This window comes from Furipterus horrens, unplaced genomic scaffold, assembly GCF_987537825.1.
Source record: "Furipterus horrens unplaced genomic scaffold, mFurHor1.1.pri manual_scaffold_11, whole genome shotgun sequence".
NCBI lineage: Eukaryota > Metazoa > Chordata > Mammalia > Chiroptera > Furipteridae > Furipterus > Furipterus horrens.
This window is the reverse complement of record NW_028327181.1, coordinates 3,407,708-3,430,034: the sequence shown is the minus strand read 5'-3', so window position 1 is coordinate 3,430,034 and position 22,327 is coordinate 3,407,708. Positions and strand designations below refer to the sequence as shown.

Sequence of the window (22,327 nt, the reverse complement as noted above, 5' to 3'; positions counted from 1 at the left end):
GTAATCATGACACTGTACCTTTAAATACTTCACATTCATTTCCTTTGAATAGGAGATTCTCTTATGTAATCCTAATACCATTGTCTTACTTAGGGAATTTAATATGGATACACTATTAATGTAAAGCTCATATTCAAATTTCCCCAGGTGTCCCAAGAACACCCTTTAGAGCTTTTGTTTATTTATTTATTTTTGGAGGACGCACATCGCCTTTCAGTGCTGTGTCCCTCTGGTCTTCTTTAATCTAGGCGGTTGCCTCGCACGCAGGCGTGTTGCACAATGCTGACCTTTTGGAAGAGTTCGGGCCGGTTGTTTTGATGAATGTTCCCTGGGGAGGGTTTGCCTGTTTGTTTTCCGTGATTGGATTCAGGGCAAACATGTTCAAATACTCCAGAAGTGACGGCGCGCTCTTTTCAGTGCTAAACATGAGGGGCACATGCTAAGATATTAAGTTTCATCCTTCGGCTGGGAACTGGGTTGAAGTTTGGGCTGCTTGTTTTGTAGTTGGGCAAGTCGGTTATTGGGACGGTTTTCTCAGCTGTCGATAAGGGTAATAATAATCCTGGTTTTAAGGTTATTTACCCGGAAGGCACTTAAAAACGGTGTCTGGCACATTGTAACTATTTGATAAATTACTAGTACTAATGTTATTATCATCACTATTTTTACCAAAATTTAGAGAGACCTTCATATGTAACAGGAACTGAGCCGAGCCCTGAATTCTTCACCCCTCCAGCACCCAGGATAGTGTACAGCACAAAGGAGTCATTCAATAAATACTCATTGGCAAAATGTCAGCTCTATGAGACAGATTTCTATGGCTATTGAACTAATAGACAGGTGAGGAAACTGAGGCTCAGAGAAGGGAAGTAACCCAAGGTCACGACATTGCAGTAAGTGGCAAGAGCCCTGGATTTGAACCTAAGCTTCCGGGGTTGGTAAAAACTGGAGAGAGGAGTATGAATGTGTCTTGTAAACCCTTCAGCGCTGTGGAGGGCTGGATTGGAGCGCAGGCGCAGAGCTCTCGCACATACATTCAGCAGGCGCTTAATAAACGTTAGCGGAATGAATGAGGACAGAAAACGAGTCAGCTAGGGAGAGGTCAACGTGCCCTGGTCCGCGCCAGCAGGACTGCGATGTCACTCTGCCCCAGTGGAGTCGCCACAAGACCACGTGTTTCAGCAGGGTGTGGCTTCCGGCGACCCCGCCCACAGACCAAACCACGCCCCTCGCTGCTCCCCGCGCTCGCGGATGGCCGAGGTGTTTTGGCCCGCGGGCGGAGCCGTAGCTACAGTGTCCTCGGGGGTCCGCCGCCCAGAAGCCGGGTGTCCAGAATCCCGGGCTGAGGTTGGAGATGTCGGAGAAGGGAGCTGAGTCGAGCGGGGGCTCCCCGCAGGCCAGCGCGGTGACTGTCAGCGACGTCCAGGAGCTGATAAGGCGCAAGGAGGAAATCGAAGCGCAGATCAAAGCCAACTATGACGTGCTGGAGAGCGTGAGTGCGGGCTCGGGGCTCCCGGCCGGCGTCGGGGGCGCCGCAAGGCCTCCGGACTCGGCCCCACGGCCCGGGAGGGAATGGGAGGCCCGGGCGGCCTCCGCCGGAGGGCTCCGCTGCGGATCGCGGCACCGGCGGCCCCTGTCGGCGGCAGCGAGGGAGGCCAGGAGCGTTGAGATCGAAGCTCAGGCTGGGTGTTAGGGCAAGGGTTTGCGGGGCCCTTGCTGTGCGCGGGGGCGCCGTCTCACGCGCTTCCCATCGGTTAAAACTCAGCTTCCCAGTGGGGCCGGCCGCGCGGGAGCAGATGCTGCCTTTCCGGCAGATTTCCAGCGGTGCCCATGCGACCGGTCAAAGGACTGAGCTTTGAGTGACAGTTAAGGCTCATCCTCCTCATTGCATAAAGAGGAAACTGAGGCCCCGAGTGGGGCACACCCTCACCTAGGGTCCTGTAGCTGAGAAGTGGCAGCGGGGGGTGGGGGGGGCGGTTCCTAGGCGTGTCTGGCTCCAAAACTGAAGAGTTTGTCTTTAGCCACCTAGTGTAAGGCCGCAAATTAATTTGCAGAGAAAGTGAATGAATGACAGCCCACATCGGCCGATGGAATGGAATTTAGGTGACGGGAGTAGGACGGGGGACCAGAGGGAGGCCAGGGGGGCGTTTTACCGGGCGCTGACTGTACATGCCCGAACGGTGCTCATTTCCGAAGGGGAGGTCACCAGCTCAGAATCACACCGTGGGATTTCGACCTCAGACCTGTGCCTTCAAGTGTTAGGCCAGCCACTTCATAAACTTAAGTTACTGTCTGCCCTGAGCAGGATGCTATATCCATATACTTCCTAGGCTGTTATTCCCTGTGTGTCTTCCTTTAAGGTGACCCACTTATTTACTTACATTTATTTTGAAAGGACGTTTTATTGTTCTACAGCACGTGAAAAAAATGAGAACCTTTTCCGTTAAATGTAAGGTCAAAATGTACATCCAGATGGTCCATCCATACAAATGTCTGTCAGCGGACGCATGGATAGATAAAGTGTGGTCCATGCATACACTGGGTGCTATTCAGTAGGAAGGAAAGATGTGCTGATTCCTGCTATAACATGCATGAGCCTTGAAAACATGATGCTGAGTGAAAGGAGTTCATCACTAAAGACCACGCATTTCATGATTCCATTCATATGGCGAAATGTCCAGAATAGGCAATTCCATAGAGACGGGGAATAGATCAGTGGTTACTAGGGGCTGGGGGAGGGGAGAATGGGAGTCACTGCTAATGGGTCGGGGGTTTCTTTTTGGAGGGTGATGAAAACGTCCTAAAAGTGATGGTGGTGATGGTTGTACACTCTGTCAATATACTAAGACCATTAGACGATACACTTTAACTTGTGGATTGGATAGTATGTGAATTATATCTCAGCAAAGCTGCTGAAAGCAAAACCAAGAGGCCCAGAGATAGCAGGTGATCTGTGGGTGACCTGAAGACCACGCCAAGTAGACACTTTCTTTTTGAGAGGTATAAGGATACACGTCATTGGATTTAGGGCCCACCGTAAACCAAGGATGACCTCAGAGACCCTTAACTTAATTCCATCTGCAAGGATCCTTTTTCCAAAAAAGGTCACATTCTCAGGTTCTGGGGGTTAGGATTGGGACACGTCTTTTGGGGGCCAGTGCTCACCCACTTGGCACATTCCTGGCACCATGCTAAGCACTGTACACAGGCCAGTCCGTTCATTCTCACGATAGGTGGGAAGGGAGTGAGCATCGTTATTCCCACTGTGTCACTGACAAAGCTGAGACTTAACAGACGTGAAGGTCTTAACCAAGGGCACCCACATTGTACGTGGCAGGACTGAGACCTTATCAAAGGCGGACAGACTGCAGAATCCCTGCCCTACATCATCATCAGCGTATAACACGCTTCACTGTTTTGTGCACCGTGCCCTCACTCAGTAGGAAAAGCCTTTAAAGCGTTAAAACAAATGTATTGTTTCAAAGAGGGAATATACTCCCGTGGTCAAAATTCAAAGTCTCCTGAAGGGTGCGCAGTGAAAAGCCTCTCCCTCCCCTGACCTCCAGGGGCGGTTGGTGATATCAGTGTGTCTTTGCAGGGATGACGGCCTCTTTGAAAGCACTTTTAGATCTTGTTTATATTTAGCAGAACCAAGGTCCTGCCACAGCTGGGCGCTTTCAGGGGTTTTCACTCCCCTCCCGCTTCGAAGGCCGCCAGCCAGGTGTCAGCTGCCTGTAGGAAGGGGTTTGAGGAGTCAGAGAGGGAGGCTGGCCTTGGGGTTCATGCTCAAAGGAGTCATTAGTTTTATCTGCGCAGTTCCAACTTCAAAAAAGGAGAGTGATTCATGCGTCACTTGTGTTATCAAAAATTCATTAAAAAAATAGCGCCCCACTTCGAGGGTGGTTATGAGGGCACGTGGGGAGGTGAAACACCTGGTCTGTGCTAAGTGGTCAGCAGAGGGCAGCTTTCGTTAGCGTCACCTTGACTGTGACTGCGGAGGCAGGGAGTCTGGGAAAGTGGCCTTCAGGACTTCATACCTGTGCAGTTGTTTTCTTAAAATATTTTATTTATTTATTTTTAGAGCAAGGAAAGGGAGGGAGAAAGAGAGGGAGAGAAACACCAATGTGTGGTTCCCTCTCATGCGCCCCCAACTGGGGACCTGGCCTGCAACCCAGGCACGTGCCCTGACTGGGAATCGAACCAGTGACTTTTTGGTTTGCAGGGCGGTGCTCAATCCATTGAGCCACACCAGCCAGGGCTGTGCAGTTGTTTAATCCACGTTTCTTCCTTCCAGCAAAGAGGTGTCGGGATGAACGAGCCGCTGGTGGACTGTGAGGGATACCCCCGGTCAGACGTGGACCTGTACCAAGTCCGAACCGCCCGGCACAACATCGTCTGTGAGTGCCCATGGGTGGGGGGGTGGGGCGTCCCCCACCTCGCAGAAGGGGATGTCAAGGGCACACGAATGAAATCACCAGTATTCCATGTTGTCTGCTTCCCTTGCTTCTGCCTTGACAAGATTATCGCCTGTCTCCGTGGAGGGACTGAGAACTCAGGAATGGGTTGAACGCAGTGTTTTATAGCGGTAGCTCCATCTTGTTTTAAAGAATTTTATTTTGTTGTGGGAACTTTATTGAAATAACAATAGAAACCCGAATCAAATATTGCTTACAATCCTAATCGAACCAGTTATGTGCTAGGAATTCTGTTTAGCTATTAATGATAGTGACCAGCGACCAGAGGGAGAAGAGAGGTTGGGTAGTGTGTCAGTTTTCTGTCTCTGATATAACAAATCCCCGCAGACTTAGCGCCCTAAAACGGCACGGTTCTGGAGGTGAGATGTCCAAGTGGGTCCCGGTGGGCCAAGATCACTGTGTCGGGCAGGGCTGTGTTCCTTCTGAAGGGCCCAGGGCACAGCCAGTTTCCTCGTCTGCTCCAGCTCCCGGAGGCCGCCCACGTTCCTCGTTTTGTGGCCCCTTCCATCTTCGGAGGCAGCAGCCACCTCTGCCCGGCTCTGATGCTGCCGCGTCTCTTCCCCCCGCTCCCTGCCTCCCTCTCCCGCTTACCAGCGCCTTTGTGATTGCATTGGGCCCACCACCTGGATAATCCAGGACACTCTCAGGGCCGTAAATGTAATCCATCTCCAAGGTCCCTTTTGCCACGGAAAGTAACATTGTCACAGGTGCTGGGGATTAGGACTTGAAATTCTTTGTGGGGCCATTACTTCCCCTGCCTCAGTGGGCAACCAGGACTCTACCACCAAGTCATATTAGAAGGGAATGATGTACGTTTTCCGCTTCCTGACTTCCGTTACCTGTTTGAGTCACGACTGCGTCCGAGCGCGTAGGCCGAGCACGTAGGAAGCGCCCGTTCAGTGTTCAGTGAATGAAGGTGGGAGTCCCGTGTCCTCGGCTGTCGTCCGTGGCCCCTGATGGGTTTTCTCCTCCCAGGCTTGCAGAACGATCACAAGGCGGTGATGAGGCAGGTGGAGGAGGCCCTGCACCAGCTACATGCTCGGGACAAGGAGAAGCAGGCCCGGGACCTGGCCGAGGCCCACCAGGAGGCCATGAGCCGCAGCCTGGGCCAGAGAGAGGGCCTCAGCCCCCCTCCGGCCTTTGCCAAAGTGAACAGCGTCAGCCCCGGCTCCCCAGCCAGCATCGCAGTAAGCCAGGGCCCGGCCACATGAATCTGTCCCCAGTGGGCGCTGTGCGGCAGGCGACCCTGTGGGGTGGGGACAGCTGTGGGAGGACAGAGCCCGCTCGCTCCGTGCTGCAGCCTGACTTTGCTCACTCACTGGGCAGATGCTGGCCTGGGCCGCTGGCGGCCCAGCTCTGTGCTCGCGCCAGGGTTTCGGAGAGGAGTCAGCCCCTCTGCCCACTATGCTGGTCAGGGAGAGACTCGGGACAGGCACAAGGGAGATGGTGGCAGGTGTTCCGAGAGAGGCACAGAGCGTCTCCCCGGGGCTCGTTTTGGCTGGGCACTGACCCGTAGACACGCGAAGGGCACCAGCTGCCGTTCGCCAAGCCCTTGCTGTGCATCAGGTGTCCTGCCAGATGAGCTACGTCTTGCCTGGTGTTTTTCAGAACGTTTGAGACCGCTTTATTGAGAGGCTTCATGTACTGTAAAGTTTTACCCATTCGAAGTCTACAGTTCTTTGGCTTTTAGTTTGTTCCCAGGGCTGCACATCCAGTTTAGAGCATTTTCATCACCCTAAAGAAGTAACTCTACACATTCGTCAGTCCCCCAAGCCCCCTCGTCCCCAGCCCCCGGCAGCCACCAGTCTGCTGCTGTCTCCGCGCTGGCCTGTTCTGGACACATCGTATAAATAGAAGCATACAGTACGCGGTCCCTTATGACCGGTGCCTTCCACTTAGTACCGTGTTTGCAAGGCTCGTCCATGTTGGAGCATGCATCAGTACGTCATTCCTTTTTATGGCAGAGTAATACTCCACTGTATGGATCAATCCCATTTTGTTTCTTGGAGTTAACGGACATTTTGGTTTCCATTTTGTACGCATCACGAATGATGCTACGCTGGACATCACGCACAGGTGTTTCTGTGGACCCGTGTATAGAACTGAGTCCCACAGCCACCTTCTCACCTTTACTCCATTTTACCCCTGAGGAAAAGCCTCCAGGACCTGCAGTCACTCGTGCCAGGACACACAGCTCCCAACGGACGGCGCGGGGTCCTGACCCCAGGTCCTGCCGGTCCTCTTGGCGATCCCGAGGCAGCACGCTGCCCAGAAGCTGTTTTGCTCACTCCTGTAGCCACAGCGTCCAGCATGCTGCTGTAGCCGGCTGGTGGCGGGTGTCTGCCGGAGGGACAAATGAATCACCGTCCGCATTCTTAGTCCTGGGTCAGCCCGTGCCTGTGGAGGGCTTCCGGGGCAGGCTTGTCTCAGTTCTGACCCTGGAACCAAAGAGGCCCAGACGGGCCGGCGTCTGCTTGCTCCTGCACCTGGGTCAGGACCCCAGAGAGCAGCGTTTGGCTTTTCCCCACATATCTCGAGGCCTCTACAGCCGCCGGCTTTGATCAGACATTGGGCAGACCTGGCCACCTTCTGCTTGACCTGCCCTAGAAGGAGCCTCCCAGAGGAGGTGGCCCAGTTATCCACCTTCCGCTCGAGGTATCTAAGTCCCTGACCTCTTTGCTTTGGGCCTACCATCGTCCCCTGGAGAGAAGCTCTTGGCCTTGACATTAAATTAGGTATGGAAGGGTAAAGCACACCGGAAGCACATTTAACCTCCAGCCTGGTTTTCCATTTCTCTCCTTTCTTTAGGGTCTGCAAGTGGATGATGAGATTGTGGAGTTCGGCTCCGTCAACTCCCAAAACTTCCAGTCGCTGCAGAACATCGGCAGTGTGGTGCAGCACAGCGAGGGGGTGAGCCGGGGGTTCTGTGACTTCCGGTCGGTGACCCTGGGGTTGCCAGGGCTGGGAAACATTGCTGGGCCTTTGCACGGGCTGCTCCCTCTGCCGAGAATGCTCTTTCTCCCCCGATCCCTTATGCCTCTCATCTCCCCCTTCACCTCCCTCGTCTCGGACAAGTGACACCTTCTCAGGGAGCCCTTTCCGGCCACACTGTCTACAGTATCCCTCTCCGACTTTCTGTCCTTGTTTTCATTTTGGCACATACCTTGTTCTTTTTTTTTTAATTAAAAAAAAATGTTTGTTGATTTTTGAGAGGAAGGGAGAGAGGGAGGGAGGGAGGGAGAGGGAGAGAAACATCGATGTGAGAGAGAGACATATTGGTTCCTCCCATGCACGCCCTGACTGGGGAGTGAACTCACAACCTAGGCACGTGCCTGGACTGGGAATTGAACCCCCAACCTTTTGGTGTACGGGACGATGCTCCAACCAACTGAGCCACACTGACCAGGGCTCCCATGCTCCTTTTCCTGCTGCATAGTCCTCCACGGTGGGAAAGGGCTGCCGTGTGCGGGAATTTGGTTATTTCCAATTTCATCCAGTATGAAGAGCCCTGTGTACTTACGTGTTCATGACTGTGCACACACGTGGGCTCTTCGAATAGGTGACAGGAAGTAGAATTACAGGCTGTCAGTGTATATACACTTAAAACGTTAATAGGGAATTTGGAAAAGTTTTCCTAACTTACACCCTGAGTGTATCATATCATCAACAAGACTCCGTATTGATCTTCTAATATTTTTACTAATACAGCATCTTGTTTGAATTTGTATTTTCCTGATTACCCATGAAGTTGAGTATTTTTAATATGTTCATTGATATTCTTTTTTTTTTCCTATATATTGTCTGTTTATACTTCTCATTTTTTTCTGTTGGGTTAGTTGTCCTTTTAAAAAACTGATCTGTAGGAATTCTTTATATATTCTAGATATTTGACCTTGCCCGTTTATGGCTGCGTATGCTTCTCCTGGTCAGCTCCTTTTCTGGCCTCATACAGACTGGGCCGTGCAGTGCACAGAGCCTTTTACGTCCAGCTTCTTTCACTCCGCATTGTACACCGGGTTCTTCCACGTGGTCGCATGTACCGTGTCCATCCCTCTTCCTGGCTGCATAACACTCCGCTGTAGGTGACCCCAGGCCGCTGGCCTATTTACTACCAGGGGACACTTAGGTTGTGTCCAATTTTTGGTGATGACTGATGACAGCTCCTGGTTTCTAATCTGTCTCTTCTAGTTAAAAATAGTCTTGGGCTCTTTAAGGTCTGGAACTCCTTTTTTTAATGCAGTATTATTGATATATAACATAATAGTTTCAGGTGCACAACAGAAATGACTATATTTATATGTGTTGCAAAATACAGGAAGTCCAGTTAACATCCATCACCATACACATAGTTACACGTTTTTTTCTCGTGATTAGGACTTTTAAGATTCACCCCGTTAGCAGCTTTCGGATATGCAATATAGTAATTACATACTGTACTGTACAGCTTGGTGACCGTCGGTAGTAATACTGTATAAATCTTCCTTTACAAAAGTAGTTTTTGAATATTTTTCTTTTTTTTAGCAACAGAACCTTTTCTTCAAATGAAACTTTACGGAGAATTCCAGTGTATCAGACAGATGTGTGCTGAGTCACTGGGATGGGCTGGAGGGGTGGGGGGCCTCACGCCCTCAGGGCCCCCGTCAGGACACATGTCTGGGTTATGCGCTGGGTCCCCATTTGGGGCCATGGGAGAGGCAACTGATCAATGCTTCCCACACGGATGTTTCTCTCTCTCTCTTTCTCCCTCTCTTCTCCTCTCTCTAAAAATAAATAAGATCTCTTAAAAAATTAATGGTATAGAAAGATATAAAAATAAATGTCATCTTCTCTTACTCCATTCTCTCTGGGAAGTAACCACTGTTAAATTTTTCAGTATCTCTTCCAGAAAACTCTATGCATCAAGCAACATGTGTGTCCTTTTAGAAAATACGTGTATGTTCAAATGGGTTCATGCTTGGTTGGTTTCACTTGGTTTTGTATTCTAAAGCTGCCTCGTTCGCTATATTATATTTGAACAATACCTTATTAAGGGATATTTTGGGTGCTTTCAGTTTTTGAATTTATAAACAGTCCTGGGATGAACACTTTGTTCATATAACATCTTGTACTTTTGCAAAATGTATTTTATATGCACCTTTTAAGTTGTCTTTTTTGGGGGGGCGTTGGAGACATGTTTCTGCAAGGGGATGGTAACGATTGGCAGTCCCTCGGCTGCCCCCGGAGTGCCACATCCCCCACGCTTGCCACCTGCAGGTTAATGCTTCACATAAGCATCCTTGCCAACCTGATGGGCAAAAAGCAGTCTCAGCATTGCGGCCTGAATCTCTTTGAGTGCTAAGGAGGTGGAACTTAAAATGAGCGTATTTTCCTTTCAGAAGCCCCTGAGTGTGATGGTGGTCCGCAGAGGAGAGACGCAGCAGCTTAGGCTGGTGCCAGCACGCTGGGCGGGAAAAGGACTGCTGGGGTAACGCACCTGCTTCGGTCCATTCATTCGGCTGTTGGTCAGACCTGAAGCTGGGGGGAGGGGTGGGGGCGCAGCGGGGAGTGATGGGGCTCCCCAGGTGACCTGTGACACTCAGGGGGAACAGCTGCGGCAGGGATGAGGCTGCAGGTGCCAGGGGTGGAGGGAGCCCCGGTCTCTCCCGTCCTTTCCTTAGCCGGGCCTTTGCTTTGCAGACCCAAAGAATATACGTGAAAAGCTCAGGAGGGCCCGTCTCTCATCTTCCTGGATGGAGCCGCCGAAGTCACACTGTTTCTGTTCTTCTTCCCCCCTAGATGCAACATCGTTCCTTTGCAAAGATGACTGTCGCTGCAGAGCAGGAACAGAGAAGCATCTTCGGTTGCCCTGGACTTGAGTCTAGGGCAGATTTCTTCCTTCTCTTTGCTTCCTGAAGTTTAAGGACCTGAGAGAGGGTGGAAGCCCGAACTTCCAGGTGGTGGGAGCCTTGTGGCCTCCGAGTGTAATCTCTTGGGATGAAGGCAGTGTTAAAAGCTTGACAGGTGCTTAGCATCTTTTGCAAATTAGGCCGTGGCCCTAAATGAGAATCCTCTGATTGTGGGCCAGAGGGCAGGAGTTATTCCAACAGGTGCCGGAACGGCCTTATTCTTTTAGGAATTTGTTTTTCCCAAATAAACACAGTTTTATAGTACCGATATCACGTTAGCATCCCACCTGTATTTCTTATGAACCTCTCAGACCAAAGCTTAGACGGGAGTTAGAGTATCCTCATGGGAAGTTGGGCAGAACAACAGCTGTGCCAGAGTCGGATCTGACCCACAACATTTCAGGAAGGACCGTCACTCTTGATGGCATGGGGTTTCCGGACGCTCTGGCTGCCCCTCTGCGTTTGCAGGGCAGCGTTGCTGCTCTAAACACAGAAATCGTGTCCTCGGCCGTTGGACCTCCAGGGCCACCGCGGCTGCCTTGAAGAACAGAGAAACCAGGAGGAGGCTCAGTGAGGCAGCCCAGTGAGGTCTCACTCCCTTGTCTGTGACCCACTGGAGGGGAGCTAGCTCCCTTCCCTTCTAGAATAAAACCGCCTGCGAAGTAGCTTCTAATCTGACTTTCTGTAAGTGAACCTCCGTGTCATGCCCTCCGAGCAGCACCGTTTTATAAACTGCCGAGGTGTGTGTGACACCAATGATGGGGGCACGGGGCGTGCGGAAGGGCCGACTTCTGGAACATGCCAACCCCTCCTCTTTATTTTCCCTTTACCACGGCAAGATGGGCTTCAGCGATTCCCAGTGACTGGTCTTCCTCTCTCTCGTCACTGTACCACAGTGTTTCCTTCGCGGGTTCCCGCAGACCACCCTGTGCTTCCGAGATCTGTCCCACTGCCCAGGCTGCCTGTGGCCCCTGGGACTGGGTGTGCCCGGGTTGCACAGGGGCCAGCTTGCCCTGACGGGGGTCAGTACTGGGGTGTGCTTCCAGCCACGGGCTCCCTCGCTCAGCCGGAAAGCCTTCCTGGTGTCTTCCCCGAGCTGGTGCTACAGCCCTACACGCACGTGTATCCCCCCTCCCCCACCGGAGCCAGTGGTTGCCAATCTGTTCCGCTTAAATTGCGTGTTCTAGGTCCAGGTGCTTGCCAGTCTTTATAAGCCCTAGACTGTAATAAACACAGCTTACCCCATCCAGTTTATCCCCTTTTTTGAGGTGTATGTATATTAATCAGCCAGCATTGGGGCGCAGGGGTGCGAGTGGGAAGAATCATTCACATTCTGAAACGATAGCAGCGTCTGCCCCCGCGCCGCCGGCTGGGTTCCCGCGGGGCCGCTTTGGGAAAGCTCGGGATGGCCACGTGTGCGCCCTTCTGGGAGACGGTAGGCGAGGGTCCCTCCGAGGCGGCGTGATCCTACGAGATTTCACCGAACTGGTTTTGCAGGAGCGCTTTGTGATGAGAACAGCAGTCACGGAACCCATGCAATCAACCCCGGCTAGCCAGGATTCTCGACACAGCGCTTTGCCCGGTGAGAAGGCGCGGGGCACGGGCGACGGGGACAGCGTCCACGAAACGGCGATTTCGTTTGCGTTTGGCAAAGAGAAATTTATCAGGCAGCTCATACTTAACAATGTCGTTAAGCCTTCGGAAAGCCCGAACTGCTGGTATGAGCCGCTGCAGCCCCTCGGGGTGGCGCCACGGCGGAGAGGGGGCGGAGGGAGAGAAGGCGGGACCAGGAAAGCCGATTTCATCGCCCCAGTCGCCGAGGCGCCTCTCCGGTGGGACCAGCAGGGGGCGCGCCGGCGCGCTCGCGGCCGCCTTCTGGGCACGTGACCAACGTCCAACTTGCTTTACGGCTCGTCGTCCGCGACGGCGGCGGCAGTTACCATGGGGACAGGGCTTGGGTGGCAACCGTAACTAGGGAGCCCGTGTTGGAGAAAGCGGCGGCAGCTGGAGGCTTGGGAGGTGGCCGAGGGGTCCAGGGGCGGACGACACCGGCCTTTTGAGGACCTGGGTGGACGCGCTCTGTGAGTCCGGGGCGGCGGCCATGCGGCCCGGGCAGGGGAGCCCAGCAAAGCGGCACCTGGTGCCTCGCGGGGGGCGCTCACCTTAGCCGGGCAGGGCCGGGTCTGGGCGGCCCCAGGGAGACCTGCGCCGGCGGAAGCGGCCGCGCGTGCGCCCTACAGACCCACACACCTGCCGCCACCGCACAAAACCCCGCATCAAGATTCGCGGGCAAAGTCTGGTTTTCGGAAGAGGCTCTGCGCCAACGTCCCGAGACCTGAAATCAATCCTTGCTTAGGCGGAGGAGGGGCGCGGCAGGGGTCTGCGGCTTACCAGTCTGTGATCTTGAATAGGTCGCTTCAGCTCTCAAGAGCCTCAAATTCTTAAGTTTGTTGTAAGGTGTACAGTTGAGAGAGAAAAAAAAAAAAGGCTTTTAAACGTTTCAAACAATGGCTACCAATTCTCAAGCACTATGTGCTGCAACTGTGTTGAGCGTTTTATGTATGTCATGTAATCTTCACAGTAACCCCAGAATTTGGGGTTGTTATTTTTATTTTGCCTTTGAGCAAATTTAGACTGAGGCGTGAAGCGACTAGCCCAAGGTCACGGACTAGGAGAGCCGTGGAATTGGAATTAGGGTGCCAGCAGAGGGCGACTGCAAAGCCTGTGCTTTTAACCACTGGGCTGCACTGCTTCCTAGTCACACTATTAGAATTGTCGCTGGGGCCCGCGTTATGCACGTTGCTGCGTGTTGCAATAGCAATACAGTATATTTAAAGTGAGTTAGGGAGCTCTAAATATTCCTAGAAAGATGAGGGGCCCTGGGATCAATATTTTCAAGATTTGGGGCAGGCTTTCCCAGGCATATGACATTCTTTTTATTCCTGTGGAGAAGAACCAGAATTGGTATTGCACACTTTATCGATAGGTTAGTGCACTGAGGGATCAAAATGGGAAACAGGATCCTGCTGATAATTATGGTCAAATTTTTCTAGAGGAAGCTCCACACAAAAGAATGGCAGATGCAGGAAAAACCCCACTAGAAGAAACAGAAGATGAAGAACCAGAAATGGAAGAAGGAGAAGAAGACTATAATCCAGGTTATTATAAAGAAGAAAATATGCAACAGGAATCAGAAGAAGAGGACCCATTAGCATGGAGAGACTCTCAGGAGGATCAGGAGGAGGGGGAAGCAGAAGGGGAGGGGGAAGAGGAAAGGGAGGAGGAGGAAGATGTCAGAGAAGAAATAGAGGAAGACGCTGGAGCAGCACAGGAGGAGGTGGCTGCAGGAGTCCAGGAAGAAACCACAGTGAAGCCCCAAGAAAGTACCACGTCTGTGGCTGATTCCCAGTCAATCCCGTCAGGAATTTTCCCCGTAAGTAGTAATTATCATTGGTTCGTTCATTCATTCATTCATAACCGTTAATTGAATGCTTACTATGTGCCAGGCTATGGGGATACAAAACCAGGTAAGACACAGGCCATTTTCTCGAGGTCTAGGGTGTATAGGGAGGCAGACCCATTACCAAACAGCATAAAACAATATGCTAAGTGTAGAGAGTGAGAGATGTGTAGGAGATATTTTTCCAATAAGGACAACATACCATGGCTTGGAGGATGGTCAGGGAAGACTTGCTGGACGAGGAGCTGACTTTTAAAGAGCTAGAATGTGCTTGTCTTCAAATAGTCAGTGTGGGAATAGTGACGGGAGCTGCCAGAGACCCTCCCTGTAGGAGCGCTCAGCTCTGACCCACGGAGCACTGACTCTGTGACTAGTTCAGAGACCACCGGAAGAATGGCTCTGCCGCTGGGGGTCTGCTAGCAGGCCAGGAGTAAACCTGACACACCCCTCATTTCATGCCATTTGAGCACAAAAACATCCAGGGTGTTTTTCAGAACACGTCATAGTTCCAGCGTGAGGCTAACGCTGAGCCTGGCTGATTAGGAAAAGAAAGGAAAATTAGGGAGAATGTACCATACACGGAATCACAATCTCTCTTTATTTCTTTTTTTAAAGAGAACCCATCGTGACGGCGAGTCAGAGCATTCATTACAGTCAGAGAGTTCAGGAAGCCTGGGCTCACGACAAGAGCTCCTTGAACCGGACCTGAGCAGTTCCGAGGAGCGGCTGATGAGCTCCCTGGAAAGGCAGCCCTCGGGTGAGCTTGGGGAGGAGCGCGACCAGATACCCCACGACGAACCGGGACAAGAAACGAGAGATTCAGAACCACGAAAGGGGAAAAGGAGACCAGAAAAAAGAGTATCTTACTTCACTGAGGAAAAAGAAAAAGAATTCCAGCCCCAAACCAGCATCCCGAAGGGCTCACTGGTGTTCACCGCCTCCGAGGACGTTTTGTTTCAAAAGGTTGACAGCACCAATGTGTATCCCTTGGTAAGTGTGATGTGATTTTGACTAATTCTAGACTTGTGTCTTAAAATTCAGTTCAGCCCTGGCCGGGCAGCTCAGCTGGTTAGAGCGTCGTCCCTGATATGCCAAGGTTGCAGGTTCGATCCCCAGGCAGGGCACATACAAGAATCAACCAATGAATGCCTAAGTAAGTGGACAACAAATCGATGGTTCGTCTCTTTCCCTCCCTCCATCCCTTCTTCCCTCCCTCCCTCTTTCTCCTTCCTCTCTTTTTCTCAGATCAGTCAATAAAAGAAAAGAAAATCCAGTTCCGAGCTCTGGCTGGACGTGGATCACAGAATGTGGACAATGAGCCCTGAGTCTGGTCCAATGGTGTTGCTCAGTGGGCAGGAAATTCTGACATAGTTTGTCCCACAGGGTGCTGGGTTTTTTTTGTGTGTGTGTGGGGGGGGGAATTCAAAATTCATCTCTCCCTCTCCCTCCCCTCCCCTCCACATTCCTCTCCTTCTTTTCCCTCTTCCTCCTCCTCCTTTCCCTTCCCTCCCCTCCCCTCGCTGTCATTACACAACTCTTCCTCCGTTCCATCAGTTCCTTCCTTCTCCCTCCTCTCCGCATCTCTTCTGCCTTAATGCTTCGGTACATTCATACGCTCCTCAGACTGTTACACGCTCCTAAAACGGTCCATTCCCAGACAGAGCGTCGAGTGAAAGGTATGGAAAACTGAAAGCCACCGGGAGGAGCGCCAGGCAGCCCAAAGGAATCGGCCTTCGCTGCCGCTGCCAGGCGTGACAGTATTATCACTTAGCAAGAGGAGGAACACAAGAGTGGTTTTTTTCCCCTCTTCTTCCCCCATCTGCTGTTTTCTGAAAATTGTTTCCTAGGATTCATCTCCCTTTTTTCTCTTTTTCCCTGTAGATCCATGCCTTTGGAAGAGTTGTAAGTGATCGAGTGTATGTGAAGTATGCGTGTAGTTCCTAGCGCGTCGTGAGCACTTGACGAGTGTTAACGATGAGATGATGATGATGATGATGATGATGATGATGATGATGGGAAAATGCCTGGTGGGAAATGCAGCCAACTGACAGCCTCTTTTCTGTCGATTTGGCTACTTGGAGCCGTGAAGTTTAAGGCTCAAGTTTGCGGTTGCTCAGCCTGGAAGACAGAATAGTTGAGTTTTAGAGCCCAGGAAGACTTCTGTCTTGATCAGCCAGCTACCAGGAAATCAGGGACTGTCACTAATGGGAGCCTGTGACCTGTATGTCGGGGCCTCGCTCTCTGGATGTGACAGAAGCCATGGCCCACGTTCGGGTCCCCTGGTAGCCTGGTTTGGGCTCACTGCAGAACCAAAACCTCGGAGACCGTTTCCCTTTGCAAATGTGTGTAGCTTTTTTTCCCTCTTTCTTTCCCTTTTCCTTTTGCCTTTATTGTTTTTCCTTCCTGTTAAAGTGATGAGGTGCTCTTTATGGAAAAAAATATTTAAAGGTAAAGACCCCACTTCTGGCACACCCCTCCCACCGCAGTCCCTTTTGCCTGGGGTGTAACCGTCTCTCCAGATCTTTTCCTGTGCGTTTATAAATGCGCTATCTGTGCGCCCATATGTGTCAGTGCACACATGCCACACGTTTAGTTTTTGTGTTTTTTTTTTTAATTTCTTGATTTGAGAGAGAGAGGGAAACATCAATTTGTTGTCCCACTAACGCACTCATTAGTTGCTTCTTGTAGGTGGCCTGACCGGGGGTTGTACCCGTATCCTTGCTGTATTGGGATGATGCTCCAACCAACTGAGCAACCTGGCCAGGGCTGTGGGTTTTCTTTTTTTTCTTAACCAGTGAGATATTATGCATTTCTTAAAAAAATATTTTCCCACTTAATATGTTTTGGAGGATTTTTAAATATCATTGCATGTTGATCCACGTCCTCATTATAAACTCAACGGTTCTATCGATGGCCATTTACGTCTCTTCTACCTTCTTGCTTTCGCCAAAGGTGCATCATTCAGTGAGGGTGCCCCTCCCTCTCTCTGTGTCCGCAGCAGCCTTCTTTTCCTTGGGGGGCCCCTGCCTCCTCCCTAAGGCTTGTAGTGACTTCCAGTGCTCCTGGCAAGCGAGCCTATCCACGGGCGCTGTTTCCAGCTAAGAAACAAGGTTTGATGATCTAGGAGAAGGGGTCTTAGGGCTATCAAATGCAGTGAGATCTGGTTTTGGCAAAGTTTTGTTTTCCAGATCACCCTGTTTTAAAAAAAGGTTGATGTAGGAGCTCCACGAGCATTCGCCGCGAGTGTTAAGACTCACGCAGGAGGCAGTGGCCCCTCCCGTGTGCGTCCCGCTTCTGTGACAGCTGTTTGGGTGGGGAAGTCCAGCTGCTGCTCAGGGGGTCAGCCTGTCCTGACCCTGGCAGAGCCGTTTCACCGGGAGACACACGTCTGGCTGGGGATGCGTTCTTTCTATAACTGACTTGTTCTGATTTTATAACTATGTTGTTAAATGGCAGAATAAACCTCCAAGGCAAATAAAATGCCTTTTAGCAAGTTTCCGAAAGCACAATCTCAATTAAAGAAATCGGCTTTTAAGAACCAGACAGACATCCAGCAGTTCTGTTCCTGGAAATGGCAGCTTGAGACAGCGATGGGTCCATCATTCTACCCCTCCCACCCACGCAGTGAGCGGCCGAGACAGGAATATAAGTCACGGGGAGTGAGCGGTGGGGACGGGCGAGAGCGGGGGACGGAGACTGGGGCAGAGGAGCGTTGGCTGCCGGGCCCACGCTGTCTGTCCTGGAAGAAATGCATGTGCATCACTCCGACCTTGTGAGTCTTACTCAGAGCTGGGAACGGAAACTCACCAGACCGTTTCCACACTCCAGGTTCATTCACCGAGTTTTCAGTAACGAATCCCTTTGCCATCACTTTAAGCCCTACCACGTTTGATTAATTGGCCTTGTTAATTTTTTAAATAGACTTTTTTTTTCCCATCAGTTTTAGGTGTGTAGAAAAATTGAGCAAAAAGGGCCGAGTCCCCACGTGTTCCGTTGTGCCTCCCCCGCCCCTGCTTTTCCTCGTTACTAATGTCTTGCTTTTGTGTGTGTATTTGTCATAGTAGACGGGCCAATATTGATACATTGTTGCTAACTAAAGTCCATAGTTTACCTTAGGGCTCATCCTTTGCGTTGTACATCCTCTGGCCTCTGACAAATGTGTGATGATGTGTATCCACCATGGGAGTATCATACATAATAGTTTCACTGCCTACAACCCCCCTGTGCCCCCCACCCAGCCATCCCTCCGCCAGACCAGCCCCTGGCAACCGCTGATCTTCCCACTGTCTCCGGTTTTGCCTTTTGCGGACCGTCCCGTGGTTGGAACCACACCGCATGGAGCCTGTTTAGGCTGCTTTCCCTCAGCGCTGTATGTTTAAGGTTTCCCATAGCATTTCACGACTCGCTGGCTCATTCCTTTTTATTGCTGAGTAATATTCCGTTGTGTACCCTGACCGCAGTTTATCTGTAATTTTGTAAAAGACTTTAAACATATGCCCTGGCCAGATGGCCCAGTTGGTTGGAGCGTCATCCCGTACACCAGAAGGCTGTGGGTTCGATCCCCGGTCAGGGCACAGGCCTAGGTTGCAGGTTTGATCCCCAGTCTGGGCGTGTACGGGAGGCAGCTGATCGATGCTTACCTCTCTCTCTCTCTCTCTCTCTCTCTCTGTCCCTTCCTCTCTCTAAAAGCAATAAACATATCCTTGGGTGAGGATAAAAAACAAAGACTTAGCACACAAAAATAGACATAAGTTAACTACTTTTGCATTAAAAGAGGTAAGATACATAGTACCTATAATTTTCATTTCATAAAATTCTCATTTTGGGTCGTCGTCGTCGGCAGCCGTCCGTCTCGAGAGACGATGGTGTAGCTTCTTAAGAGTCTATCTGCACTGCCGAGAATGGCTGTGCAGTCCGACTCGGGAGTGACACGGTATCTGTCTCCTCCCGTGTTGAATCGACATCTTGCGATGACGCTGGAGTGTCCTCTCCAGTGAAGCTGAAGCTACAGAGCCTCGAGAGACGATGGTGTAGCTTCTTAAGAGTCTATCTGCACATGGCTGTGCAGTCCGACTCGGGAGTGACACGGTATCTGTCTCCTCCCGTGTTGAATCGACATCTTGTGATGACACTGGAGTGTCCTCTCCAGTGAAGCTGAAGCTACAGAGCCTGGGCGGGGTGATATGGAGGGTCTGCTGTTGCCCATGCAACATTTTGGGTTCAGTCCTGGCAATATGGAATTTTTAATTCTACCAAGGGAATTTTGTCCCTTTATACTTTATCCTTCTAGGTGTATAAGGACCACCTATCCAGACTGAATAATTGCCTTTCTTATAAAGTTACTTTGTGGCAAAAAAATAAAATAAAAATAAAAATAAAAATAAAAAAATATAAAGTTACTTTGTGGCTTCATTGTAACTCGTGCCGGGGGCGCCCGGTGTCACAGCTCTGGGCGGGACACATTGCAGCGTCTTGCTGGTCTTCCCTTTGTCTTCCAGACCATGACTTGGAAATTCGGGTGGAACAGTTCCCTTCCTGTCTACTATCTCCGAGACGAAAGCCAGAGGGTTCTTCTGTACGCCAGCGCCAACACTGCGGTCATCTACAACGTTCTCAAGAATAACCAGCATCATCTTCAGGTAGGTGGGGCAGCATTTCGTTTTATATTGACTTACTTTTAGAGAGAGGGGAAAGGTGGGAGAAAGAGGGAGAGAAAGTTTGATGCAGGAAACACAAATTGGTTGCCTCTCGTACACGCCCCAACCGGGGACCGAACCCATGACCCAGGTATGTGCCCTGACTGGGAATCGAACCGGCGACCCTTCACTTTGCGGGACGACGCGCAACCCACTGACCAAACCAGCCAGGGTGCGTTTCTTTTTTTTAAATTCTAAGCACTGACTTCACTCTATCACGCTCATGTTTTCCTACCTCTCTTCTGAACGGTAGCGAATCCTGTCTTTAGAAAAACATTCTACTGTCCGTTGTCTCTCTGATTCTAATTAGAATCGATTTACAAACAGCAGCTGATTTTAAGACCACTCTGCTTCCTCCGCTTCTGACATTTTGGGCCCCTTTCATTTTCATTGTTTACCTCCCAAGGGACAGATTTTCCTGGTGTCTGACTTTCTAATAGTTAACCTGGTAGACAGTTCTGTGACCCTTCTGATTAACATATATTTTAGTAAGTACTTTCGTAGTCAATACCTAGAACCAAAATACCACAAAGTGTTTTCCAAGAGCTGTGCCAGGGACCCCAGACATGTGGGCCCAGCTTAAGGCATCGGCCTTCTAAGAAGCCCAGAAGCGCGCGCACAAACTGTCAGTAAGCTGCTTGTCTTGGGGCTGAGCTGAGCACGCAGCACTGAGCACAGGGTACCAGCCTGGGGGAGAGGGGGGCTGAGGATGGGGGAGAACCCAGACCTCATCCTCAGCCTGGGCCCGGAGTAGGCTGCATGCTGAGCCCCCCGGGAAGCCACTGTTCTCGTGGGGAGCGCAGTTTGCCCTCCAGGCGTTTTGCGAGAAAGAGCGTTTGCAAACCACTGGCCCTGGGAGACACCAGGGAAGGCGGCGGCAGGAGAATTTTTAGCCACATGAGCCTGGGACGGGCTCAGTTCTCTCTTTGGGGCTCCAGCCTGCCCTGCTGCTACCAAGGCGGGGCCGCATCCTTGATGTTTCAAAGCATTTTCTCCGCGTCCCTGCAGGGCCACCCTAACGTGATCTCCTGTCTCTGCGTCAGCGAGGACCGCCGGTGGATCGCCACAGCCGACAAAGGGCCCAGCTGCCTGATCATTGTATGGGACTCCTTCACAGGGTAGGTTTGGTGCAGTCACCCCCCTCCCAATTGTTGAGGAGGCTCTGTCTCTGTGGCTGGCAAACAATGAACAATGCTGATGTGGGGGTGCGGGAGCCAGGGACGGACCCAGCGTGAAGGGCGCGGTGGCTGGGGAAGCCTGGCCGCCTTGCTGCCTCGGGGCCTGGGATGGTGACGTGCCCTTGGTGGCCTTCCCAGAGCTGAGTCAGGGCGCCTCCAGCGCCGAGGGAAGCCGGCTCGCACTCACCCAGCCTGGAGGCCCCGGGAAGCTCAGCCACGCTCGCTGTGTAACCACGCCTGTTGCTCTCGTTCCCCGGCTGCCGTGACGCAGGACTGCCGCCCGGGCGGCTTCGCGTACCAGCTCTGAGTGTCTCACACTTCGTGAGTCCAGAAGCCTGAGATCGGGGCGCTCTGCGAGAGTCTGCCTCACGGCCCTCGCAGCTCCTGGTGGCTGCCGGCCCGTCCCGGTGCCCCTGTCCCGGCTCTGCTTCCGTCTTCACGCCACGTGCTTCCTATGTGTGTCTCTGTGTCTTCTCTTCTGTGAGCACACTGGTCCGCCCTAATCCAGCGTGACCTCACCTTGACTTAAGTGCATCTGCGAGGGTCCTAGGCCCGTGGAAGGTCACGTTCTGGGGTTCTGGTAGACAGGAATTATGAGGGGGCATCGTTCACCCCACTGCCCGGAACCTTGCAGGACTGTTAGGAAGGTCGGCAGGGCACGGTGCCTGGCCCGTGACAGGTGCTCGCAGACGGGTTCTTTTTTAAAAAATGATTTTATTCATTTATTTTTAGAGAGGAGGGAAGGAGAAAGAGAAGGAGAGAAGCATCAATGTGTCATTACTTCTTACACGTCCCCACCTGGGGACCTGGCCCACAGCCCAGGCCTGTGCCCTGACCAGGAAACAAACCTGTGACCCTTTGGTTCGCAGGTGGGCGCTTGACCCACTGAGCCGCACCAGCCAGGGCTCCTTGGTTCTGGTCCCAGGGGCAGAGAGCTCTTCTAGACTCACTGACGAGGGCGTGAGGCCCTGGTTGGGGCAGGGGCAGCTGGCATGAGGTGCAGACGGACAAGTCCAGGTGGACGAGCCCGGAAAGAAGTTGTTCAATGTTCTAGGACACAGTAACCACCCTCCGCCAGGGGACCAGGGACCTGACCCTGGCCCTCACCTTGCCCGACACTCCATTCCCCTTGGACAGGGCCGGGCTCCTCTGCGCCGTGGGCCCCAGCGCTCACCCTGTCGGTCCCCCTCAGACCGTTCTCAGACTCATGGCCCCCAGCTGCCCATAGCTGCGGCTCCGCGTGTGGGCAGCCACTGCAGGGCCTTCCCCCCGGATACCGTGGGCGCGCCTGCCACGGTCTGCCTCCTGCAGGGATCTCAGCGCACCCCGCCTTTCGTCTGTCCATCCATCGGTTGGCTTGTAGAAAATCATTGAACTGAAAGCTCCCGTCCGCAATCCCAGTCCTCCTCCTGCAGGTGGTCAGTTTGGTGGGTTTCCTTCCAGAACCTTTGCTCTTGTTTTAAGTGCACATACATGCACATCGTATGTCGATACATGCACATCGTATGTCGATGCATGCACATCGTATGTCGATACATGCACATCGTATGTCGATGCATGCACATCGTATGTCGTCTGGCTTCCCTCCGCAACGTTTGCAGTGCAACCTTTTCCCGAGCACCAACACCTGCCC

General features: G+C 52.0%; 2 protein-coding genes across 2 annotated transcripts in view; both read left to right on the top strand.

Annotated features, from left to right (window-relative positions):
* Nucleotides 1-1,320: 1,320 nt before the first annotated feature.
* PSMD9 (proteasome 26S subunit, non-ATPase 9) lies at nucleotides 1,321-11,025 on the top strand. Its single transcript, XM_090291851.1, has 6 exons — nucleotides 1,321-1,492; nucleotides 4,295-4,397; nucleotides 5,451-5,662; nucleotides 7,284-7,385; nucleotides 9,851-9,939; nucleotides 10,251-11,025. The coding sequence occupies exons 1-6, from the start codon at nucleotides 1,355-1,357 to the stop codon at nucleotides 10,276-10,278; spliced, it is 672 nt and encodes a 223-aa protein (XP_090147977.1). The 5' UTR covers nucleotides 1,321-1,354; the 3' UTR covers nucleotides 10,279-11,025.
* A 1,323-nt stretch (nucleotides 11,026-12,348) lies between these two features.
* The window catches only part of CFAP251 (cilia and flagella associated protein 251), a 41,934-nt gene continuing 31,955 nt past the window's right edge, over nucleotides 12,349-22,327 (top strand). The window contains 5 exon segments of the mRNA XM_090291916.1: nucleotides 12,349-12,441; nucleotides 13,414-13,793; nucleotides 14,436-14,810; nucleotides 19,319-19,459; nucleotides 20,525-20,634. Of these exon segments, the coding sequence (XP_090148042.1) occupies nucleotides 13,434-13,793; nucleotides 14,436-14,810; nucleotides 19,319-19,459; nucleotides 20,525-20,634 (986 nt within the window). The 5' untranslated portion in view covers nucleotides 12,349-12,441; nucleotides 13,414-13,433.